Genomic DNA, 10,900 nt, shown 5'->3' with positions numbered 1-10,900 from the left:
GGGGGGAAATACACAAGTTGGGCATCTAAACCTACAGAGAAGTGAAAAGTGTATTTCAATCACAAACGCAGGGAATCAGAAGGTCAAATCTGCAAATGGGTGGCAGGCTAACACAACCCTTTACAACAGATCTCCTCCAAAGATCCCTTTTTTAGGCAATTTTAGGAAGGGAAGGCAAGGCAGAAGTATGCACATTTTATCTTTAAGCCTGCGTGATTTGTGACTCTTTGGGGCTGGCGCTGGCCGAGCAGAAGAAAATCTGGATTACCCTCACTTTCTGGGAGAGACCTGGAGGCAGGGAGGGAAGCGCAGCAGCAGCCATCCAGCTGCCAGAGCGGAGGAATGCGGACTTCTGTTCCAAAAGCAAAAGAAATAACAGAGATGATTCGTATTTATTATTTATTTTTCCCTCTTAAAAGCAGCTGCAGGTCTTGCAAAAGGAAAGCAGAGAGGCTTCAAGCATCGCTCCCCTGTACCTAATCCCAACACACACAACAGGCCCCCAGGAGAAGAAAGTGGCCACCACCAAAGCAGTGTTACCATGAACCGTTTGCACTGCTGCCCTCCATCCGAGAGCCAGGAAAATAGACTTAAATTTCGGATCCTGAAACACAGGGGTAACAACAGGGGTCCTGATGACCAGGGAACTTCAAATTGCACCATCCTGAGATGGTTTGCACCCTCTCTCCCTCTTCCATAGCATAAAATAACAGCAAGCAGGGAGAAAAAGGCAAAGAAACACACAGCTCGTGGGTAGCTTCTCTTTCTTGCCCCCAGACACAAGCTCGTGTGACCATGAGCAATGACTGGAAGTCTGGGTTTGGGAAGGAGGCAGAATAAAAATTAAAAAAAAAAAAAAATTTATCTTTCAAGGAGGTGGAACAGTTCATTTATTTAAGGGATTGCATCAGTGGACTGATGTGCTCAGGTATTTTTACAACTGGACTATTTTACCTATTCCTGAAAAAAAGGTAGAATTTAAGAAATAAACCCCAATTCCTAAAACTTCCTTCTATCTTCTCTTTCACAGAGATCTCTCTTCTCCATCTCTGGAAATCTAAGGTAGACTAAGATGCTCTCTCCGACACTACGTCAGAGAACTATGAAATGGACCTTGGTTGAACAAGATCCATTCAAAAACATATATCCCTGCCCCATTCCTGGAAAGGTTCAAGGCCAGGCTGGATGGGGCTTTGAGCAGCCTGGTCTGGTGGGAGGTGTCCCTGCCCAGGGCAGGGGGTGGCACTGGGTGATCTTTAAGGTCCCTTCCAACCCAAACCATTCTGTGCTTCTATGATACGAAAAACCAAACAGGCATGCAAATGTTTCAATTAAATACCAGGACTGGAGGTGCAGTGCTGTACTTTTCATACCTGTTTTCTTAAGTTTATGTGGTCACCTACTTGGGTCACCACAGCACCAACCATTAACTGCAGACTACCGGAACCTGGTCTGATATTTTCTCACAGATTCCAGCTGCTCCGTAATCTCTTGCACAACGACAGGAGAAACACTGGACAGTACAAGAATTTGGAGTCCACCTGCCCGTGTGCTTTAAAAGAATTAACACACAGTTTCATGCAGACTGTCAAAAAAACCCAAAACAACAACAAAAAAAAAAACACGAAAGAAAAAAGAGCCTTTTTAACTTCCTCACCTTCAGGTTGTTAGACAGCTTTGCTGCTTCTCAGGGCAAAGCCCATCCCGAATGGCTTTAATCATTTGCTTACTCCAGATTAAATTAGCTCAGCCCATTCTACCAGACACGAAAACAGAAAAAAAACCCCAACTTGTTGGCTTTGCAAAATGATGAAGCTGTTGGCTTATCCTCAGCTGAGACATCCACCAGCACTGGTCCTTCCTCTGATTCCCAGTCTTCTGCTGGTAGTCGAAGCTGACCCCAGTCCTCAGACTCATTAATGGAATACAGACACAGAGAGAAGATACCTTGGTCTACAACTGCCAAAAAACTCTTTCAAAATAGAAAATAAGCCTGCCAAAATCCTTCATTTTTAATATCCTTTAGTCAAAGGCACTTTTTATTTTAGGAGAAGAAAACTCAGCCATCAAGCCACCTCTCTGTACTGCAGCTTCACAGAACATGCCAAGACTGAAGCTGATGCTCATGTCACCCCCATGCAGACGGGCTTTAACAAACAAAACTTTCAAACAAGCAAAACTGGCAATGCTAAGGAAAACCATTTCAAAGAGTTACAGGGCAAAGTGAAAGCAAATTAACTAATGAACGCTTGTATCCCTCTTTAGAGTTTCCTATCAGCGAAGTCAACGGTGCAGTTCATCTAATGCCCTTTCATACCCAGAAAAAATAACTCAAGAGTAGCTAATCACACCGGCCAAATCAAGTACTCATGATTCGAGATAATATTTTGACCATGAAATTTACCTTTGATCTCTTCCTGAGCTCACTGAAGTTGAGCACACAGAATCTGCATAAATAAACCACTATCAATACACTACGCAAAACAAACTCTTTTCAATGCACTATAAAGAAAGGCTACCAACAATTCAAAAAAGGCTTTTTCATTTCCATTCTCAAACTGAAAAAATCACCAGTATTAAGAAACACTTAAGTGAAAACAAAACTTTAATAAATTTGTCAGAAAGCCATTTGCTGTACTTTTATTCTTTCTTTTTTTTTTTTTTCTTTTTGAAGCAGGTAGGATTCTATAGGCAGAAACACAACCTTCTCTTACTGCTAATACTGTCAGAACTTTATTACCAGCATTTAGCAGATAACCCCAGACTGTTGCCATAATAAAACCCCAACGACTTGGGCTGAGGGTGGTTGTTTTTTTTTCACGGTTAGAAAGTTTCCACGCTATTATCGTTTTCATCTTACCTCAAGCACTGGTCCAGCTCCAAGAATAATCTGTTCTACTCCGCTGGCAAATCCCTTCTGGCTGAGGGCAGTGAGGTGATGAATCAGAAAGTTGGTGCTCTGTGTCTTTCCTGAGCCGCTCTCTCCTGAAATCACGATGCACTGGTTCTTCCTCCGCTGAAGCATGGCGTGGTAAGCCACGTCTGCCACAGCGTAAATATGGGGCTCCAGCTTTCCCAGCTGATGGTTATCGTACATCTTGACATACTTGGGGTTATAAATAGGTAGAAACTTGAAGGGATTAATAACGATGAGGATGCTGCCTACGTAGGTGTAGATTTTCTCTTGCTTGAAGCGGTTTCTGAGATTTTCCAGGAGAGTTTTCTCATTCAAGTCCGGCAGGCTGCACAAGTCATCGTAGTCCTTCTGCTGGGGCTGGGGAAGGAAGCCACGCTCCACCATCCTGCGCCGCTCCTCCGTCACCCGCAGCCAGGACTGGAGGCTCCCGTAGTGAATGGAGCCATCCAGGTTCTTCTCCCGCAGGAGGAAGCGATAATCCTCGCCGCTGATGCGGTTCTCCAGGGCCATGCGAGGCCACAGCATCATGCGCTGGACCGGGCAGTCCGTAGGGTTGAGGATCCATTCCTCCCCACCAAACTCCTTCACTTCGGCAAGGACATAACATTTTGTTTTCTCCAGCTGAAGTTTATTAATGAGCGAATCGATCACCTCAGCGGCCGTGGAAGTTTTCCTGGCAGTGATGGGGCAGTAGATAGTCCCTTCCGCAATGCTCCCCGGGTATATGTGCAGCGTGTACTCGCTATCCTCAAAGCGTCGTCTTCCTCCAACATCATTTACACTCATATTGGATCCTTTCCCATCAGTACCTGCGCTGCATAGTCAAGACCGTCCTATATCTTGTCAGGTCATCATGTTAGCAAGGCTGGGGAAAAAAAAAAAAAAAAAAAGCAAAATAAAAATAGGTTAGGTGGTTTATCCTGCTAGGGATCTTTGAGAAACCGTTGACGTGCGCCATGAGATGCAATGGAGCAACTCAAGTGTCGATACCAATCATGTTAAAGAAAGAAAAATGACAATTCCCAACCAACATCTAAAAATGGAGCAGAGTTTTCATACACCAAAGCTGTAATAAATAAAGGTATTCGACACACAAATCCTACCCACACCACAGGCTTCCCTCTACTCAGATGTAACTACCCACAGCACCTCAAGCTTTGGCTAATTTTTCGCCAACTCTGAAGCAAAGAAGCAAAAAGACCCTCTGATTTTCAGTGCATTTTAGGGAGAATGAAATCAATACTGTGTGAACAACATACCAGACAGCCCACTGAATCAATAGTGGCATTCTCCTCATGTCAAAAGTTGCTACAGCCTTATTGCTTAATATTACCAAATAACTTATTTAAGAGTTAGTGCCTCTATTTCCATGTTTACTTTTTTCATGCCAGCTTAGGAAAAGCATCACTCAGCTAACCGTGACTTTGGAAAACTCCCCTTGACTTTCACAACACTGACTTCCCCATAAACATAAATTACATATTTTCTAGATGTTGTTAGAGAACTAAATTTTGAGATTTGGAACAGTTGCATAAAATGCTAACTTAAACAAAAACAACCCACGACTCCAAAATATCACCTTAAAGGCGTACTCCAACCGAAAGGAAAATGCTTTCTTTGTCAAAGAATCATAGAACTGTTATGGCTGGCAAAGACCTTTAGGATTTTCAAGTCGAACTGTTAACTTAACTGCCAAGTCCACCACTAAACCATGTCTCTCAGCACCACATCTACACGTCTTTTAAATACCCCCAGGGATGGCAACTCCACCACTTCCCTGGACAGCCCGTTCCAACGCTTGACAACTCATTTGGTGAAGAAATTTTTTTGAGTATCCAATCTAAACCTCCCCTGGTGCAACTTGAGGCCATTTCCTCTTGTCAATTTGAAGACCTTGCTGAGAAGGTTCAGAATGACTCTTGAAACACAACGCTTTGCCTAGTCAGAAGTTTAAAACAAAAAACCAACCGAGTTAGTGGGGAAAAAAAAAAAAAAAAAAAGCAAAATAAAAATAGGTTAGGTGGTTTATCCTGCTAGGGATCTTTGAGAAACCGTTGACGTGCGCCATGAGATGCAATGGAGCAACTCAAGTGTCGATACCAATCATGTTAAAGAAAGAAAAATGACAATTCCCAACCAACATCTAAAAATGGAGCAGAGTTTTCATACACCAAAGCTGTAATAAATAAAGGTATTCGACACACAAATCCTACCCACACCACAGGCTTCCCTCTACTCAGATGTAACTACCCACAGCACCTCAAGCTTTGGCTAATTTTTCGCCAACTCTGAAGCAAAGAAGCAAAAAGACCCTCTGATTTTCAGTGCATTTTAGGGAGAATGAAATCAATACTGTGTGAACAACATACCAGACAGCCCACTGAATCAATAGTGGCATTCTCCTCATGTCAAAAGTTGCTACAGCCTTATTGCTTAATATTACCAAATAACTTATTTAAGAGTTAGTGCCTCTATTTCCATGTTTACTTTTTTCATGCCAGCTTAGGAAAAGCATCACTCAGCTAACCGTGACTTTGGAAAACTCCCCTTGACTTTCACAACACTGACTTCCCCATAAACATAAATTACATATTTTCTAGATGTTGTTAGAGAACTAAATTTTGAGATTTGGAACAGTTGCATAAAATGCTAACTTAAACAAAAACAACCCACGACTCCAAAATATCACCTTAAAGGCGTACTCCAACCGAAAGGAAAATGCTTTCTTTGTCAAAGAATCATAGAACTGTTATGGCTGGCAAAGACCTTTAGGATTTTCAAGTCGAACTGTTAACTTAACTGCCAAGTCCACCACTAAACCATGTCTCTCAGCACCACATCTACACGTCTTTTAAATACCCCCAGGGATGGCAACTCCACCACTTCCCTGGACAGCCCGTTCCAACGCTTGACAACTCATTTGGTGAAGAAATTTTTTTGAGTATCCAATCTAAACCTCCCCTGGTGCAACTTGAGGCCATTTCCTCTTGTCAATTTGAAGACCTTGCTGAGAAGGTTCAGAATGACTCTTGAAACACAACGCTTTGCCTAGTCAGAAGTTTAAAACAAAAAACCAACCGAGTTACTCAGTGGTCACAGACTCCAAGTTCTCTCACGTTGTAAAGGGACATGCGACCCCTGCAGTGGTGCCCATCCGAGAGCACGCACTGCGATACTGAGGCTTTGCTCCAACACCCCTAGGATGAGGACCTCGTATTGACTCAATTCACCTAACTCCTACAGCTGCTTTGAAATCCAGACTGTGAGAAGAATCATCAGCTTTTCATGGGCAGGTGGTACACAACACCCTCAAATTATAGCTGCTAAAATAAAATGACCATCACCTTCCTCGGTGGACCTCATCCTTGCCCTAGATACATTATCCCATGGTCCTGTGCACTGAACAATAGATATTCTTTTCTCTTCCCGTCCAGGAGATTTTCAACCCATCACGATTCAAACAGTAGCATTTTTCCACCCACTAAGTCAACCTTTTTTAGAGATATCCATCTTTGTACGAGTGAGTTGGCCGTAAGACTTCATATATGATGTCAATCTCACTTTATTTCTCTCCTACTGCTTAAAAACAACAGAACACAAATCTCTGGTGCTGAAACATCAAATGCACAGCTCATTTCTCAAACTTAGTTACTACAAGAAGACAACACCCCACCAACAGCCACAAATGAAACCAATTTCAGAGTTAATAGTCCTCAGTTCTCCAACAATTGGTTCTAACAAACTCAAAACTCCTCTTGAAGATGTCAAGAGTCATTCCAATATACAGACAAAAGGTAACCATGAAGAAATGCAGAGGACCCTCAGAGCCAGGATCTGGGCAATAAAGTAGCAGGTGACATTTAATATAGATAAAAGTTTACGTGATGCACATCCCAATATTATACATAATGTTGAGCTTTTCCTTGAGCACTTCCCCACAGGAGGATCTCAAACTATGACAGTTCCCTGATAGCATCAACCAAATACACAAGAACAGTCAAAAACTGAGGTCAAAACCCATGTCAGGTTCAGGAAGCTCCTGAGCTTCAGATATTTGACGTTGGGAAGAGTATTCAGAGGAGTTTTTTCAGATGGTCACCTTGTCCTAGTGCTCCTCCTTACATATGCCGATCCAAGACCCTCAATCCAAGCACAGCCACCCTCATCTTCTACATTCGCACAAGGCTGGGATTTTGAGATTTGTTTCATTTACTACAAGCATTTCTGTGGTCCTCACATGAAAAGCATTATTTTACGTTGCATTGTTTCTCGCTCCAATATTTCATTAAGTGTATTATCCCCAGCCACGTGCTATTCAAAGCAAAGAAATTAATATGTCACAGTGAAATACATCTGGCAGGGATTCCCGGCGCATTGCTTGGTAGCAGGACATATATTATACACTGGGAAATGCTCCAGCTGCTTTCCTATATAGCTTTAGTATAGGCACAGATGCAACAGGGATGATGTCAGTTAAGTGCTGGGTTGGGCTTTCTTTGTCTAGTTCTACGACTCCAGCATCAGCTTTTCTTCAAGAAGGGGGTGAAGAAAAAAAAAAAAACCACCACACTTAAGCTAGATAATTTCTCATGGAGTTTTACTTCAAAGCTTACTTCAAAGCTTACGACAAGAGGGCTGGCTATTTTTATTCAAGTTATCAGAGTGTACCAAAGACTCCTGACTCACATGAGAACTGCAAACAGGACTTTTAAGTCGGTTACCTTGAGCAAACCGACCTTCCCTTCCTACCTCCTCCCTCCTGTCAAATACAAGCTCAATAAATCCTCTCTGAAGCATGAGGCCACTCTACTCCGCCTACCCAAGAGCTTCCCTCACTTCTCTATAGATGCTTATTCTGCATGGACTCGACAGAATAACAAACATCTGTGCCTTCCTCATCCAAACAACTTGAATCCAGCAGAATTGTGAGCCAAGCTTGAACCCCATGGAGATACTAAAAGCCCCAGTAACTCCAGGAACGCAAAGCGCCAAATCCTCCCCAAAGCCAGAAGTTTCCACTAATGACTAAGAAATTTAGCGAGGTCAGAAAGCAAAGAGGTGTTAATTTGAGCCTCATAAATCACAGGAGGCTTGCCACAGTATTTACTTTTAATAACGCTAAACATGTCTCGGAGTATTATGTTAGGTCAAAGACACATTAATGAAGATAATTGCTTGTGGGCTCCCAACCGCTGATGCACATGAGCCTGGCTCTGCTCAACATCAAACACGCCTCTTGCAGACAGTCACTTTCCAAAGTATTTTGGAGAAAATATTGCACTGAAATACGTGTAATTAGGAAATTAGCATATTTCAGGGAGAAAGGCTCTCCTAATGACAACTGTTCAAGCAGGCTGTCATATTAGCTTTTACGTGACTTTTAAAATTAACAGTATTTTTGTGTTTGGACACAAAAAAAATAAACAGGAACATGAAAAGAACAAAACAGTAAGTATTTTGCAACCCATGAATGCTTGCTCCATGCACTGTTTAAATTATAGGTATTTTGTGTGGCTACGTGTTTAAATTTAAATAGGAACATACAAAAAATGATGTTACATGGAAGTCATTTATAGAGGCTGATGGAAAAGCTATTACCTTACTGAAAGGGGACGCTTGTCTCTGTACCCAAGTAAGTGGCTGCTCATGAGATGATCTGACTTTACCACCAAACTATGGTTCAGGTGCTTCGTGCCCTGGCTTTGGCAAGGATGGGGGAGGCAGTAACAGGATGCTGATCCCACGGGAGAGAGAAACCCAGAAGATACACCAGACCTCAGAGGCCAGAAATAATTACAAACTCCTGTGAATGCTCTGGCCAAAATTTATGGACTATGCATGCCTGTGAAAGGAACAATTTATGACTTTTTAAGCCAATATACTTTCAGCCTAATATTTTGTATATCCATTTTCTACATTTGAATGAAGATTCTTAATCAAATTGACCCTGCACGCTGATTTGGCTCAATTTTACTATCATAACCTAATTCTACTTTCAGTGTAAAAAGCATGATCTCCACAAAACCATGAGCCTTGTGTCCTACCTTACAAAACAGATTAATATTCCCAAGGAGCTCAGAGGCCTTTATAAGAACGCAATAATAATCTGATTACCAGCAGGCTGACAAAAAAAATTATGAAAATTATGATGGTCAACTAGGCTTTGTGCATACACTAAACTTGTAAATAGTGGTTTACTTTTACATTATATGTAGTCTTTTACTAGTTGACCGCAGTTTAATATACATAAACATTGGCAGCAAAGGCGCTTTCTCAAATTAGATATATATATGGCTGCATATAGAGAGCTCCCTTGCGCTTGGGGGCTGCATTTGTGAGCAAGTGTTACTCTGTAAGGGATATCAAATAAATGAGGATACTTCAATTGCTTTTGGAAAAATAACTGAAACGGAGGCTTTCGGTCATGCCATTTCTTATTTTTCTTTTCAGAAAGACCAATCTCAGTATTTTCATTTTCAGGGACAGCATAAGCAACACATGGCAAAAATCCAAAATAAACCGTCCACTGGAAGCATCAGTACCCGTCATAAATAATCTGTGACAGCTAAAGTCTGAAATCAGGGAGAGAGTTTGCCAAATACTGGATGATTTGGAAAAAACAGATTACTGTCAGCGTTGAGGCTGCTAAAGGGGCAATTCTGGAAGCAAAGTTCACTTGGTTTTATCATAACATCCATAACCCAGACAAGGGACTATGAAAATAGTGAAACTTTCTCCCTGCTCCCAATCCTCAGGCGACCGTAACAGGCTCGGTTGCTCAAGACAGCCTGGATCTATCCATCCACCCGTACATCAAAACGCATACCTGGTGATGCAGAAATTCCTGAAATAGATAAACTTTAAAAAATCCGATAAAGAAACGGCCAAATTAAACATACTTCACTTTAATCTGAATATATCAGCACAAGAGCACTCCGAATTTCTGTCCTGCAGCAGCAAACAGTCTCGTGCTGCTGGTACCCGAAATAACACCCCTGTGAGATCAAAACTGATGCCGGACAGACACATCTCTGACAGCTGCTGCTGGAAAAACTACCACCTCCTAGATGGGCAGAAAAGCCCATGTAGATGCTCAACACCTCAGTTACTACTGCACGTAAGTTCATTTGATCATCTATATAATGCTTAACCCTCTCCTTTTCATCATCTTTCTCTTCCGTGTGCACCATGTTTTTCTCTTCCTCTCTTTGCTGATGGGAGAGAAATGTCACTATCGTCACTTAATCACCGATGTTGGTCCATCTCAAAGAACCTCGCGGTTCAAGTGGCTGAGGTAGTTTAGGTAAACCTAAACCACATTTATAGAGCCAGGTATTGGTGCGGGAAGGGCAGAAGGTGCCAAGAGCAGTAAAACTACATGCAAAATCCCTATAAAATTAGTTTTGGCCAAAAGAATGAAACCTCTAACGCAGGAAAAGTGAGATTTGTAAGTGTTACAGTGATCATAGAGTGGTTTGGGTTGGAAGAGACCTTTAAAAGTTATCTAGTCCAACTTAGCACTAAGTGTCCTTGCACTAAGCAGGGACATCTTCAACTACATTTGTAATTCCCAGAATATAAATGAAGTTGTGAATATGCAGCTTAAACCATGCAAATTATTCCCAAAGACGTGTAGCTGCCCACAGTAAGTGTAACCTAAAGCAGGTTACTAAGCTCTTCCTAAGCTCAGACATGACTTGAGAAAAGCTCTGTCTGGTTCTTTTCTCCTGTTTTTTTCATTTTTAATTCAGCACTTTAAGCAAGTCTATCAGCTGCTTATTTTTTCACTTCTATACTAGACGATGAGACTTGCATTGCAGTTTGCCACCTGGAAGCTTTTTGCTCTGCACTGAAAGACTTTCTCCTTCTCTTTTGAAGATGGCCTCTGTTTATGATACTTAAATGTGACATTTTTTGCTATTTAAGAAGCCCACAGACACATAAAGCACCTCAGTAGATGACAACCTCTTCCAGAGCCTGGAA

At 41.9% G+C, this 10,900-nt stretch overlaps 1 protein-coding gene across 5 annotated transcripts in view; it reads right to left on the bottom strand.

The window, feature by feature from the left end:
* MYO9A (myosin IXA) overlaps positions 1-10,900 on the bottom strand; it is a 211,353-nt gene that overhangs the window by 153,749 nt on the left and 46,704 nt on the right. For all 5 annotated transcript variants that reach the window (XM_014959797.1, XM_014959799.1, XM_014959798.1 and 2 more), the window contains exon 2: positions 2,861-3,782. In XM_014959797.1, the coding sequence (XP_014815283.1) occupies positions 2,861-3,703 (843 nt within the window). In that variant the 5' untranslated portion in view covers positions 3,704-3,782. The remainder of the gene's footprint in view (positions 1-2,860; positions 3,783-10,900) is intronic.

Source organism: Calidris pugnax, unplaced genomic scaffold (genome assembly GCF_001431845.1).
Source record: "Calidris pugnax isolate Ruff unplaced genomic scaffold, ASM143184v1 scaffold491, whole genome shotgun sequence".
Taxonomy (NCBI): domain Eukaryota; kingdom Metazoa; phylum Chordata; class Aves; order Charadriiformes; family Scolopacidae; genus Calidris; species Calidris pugnax.
The sequence above is the reverse complement of the archived record's forward strand: the minus strand, read 5'-3'. Positions and strand labels throughout refer to the sequence as shown.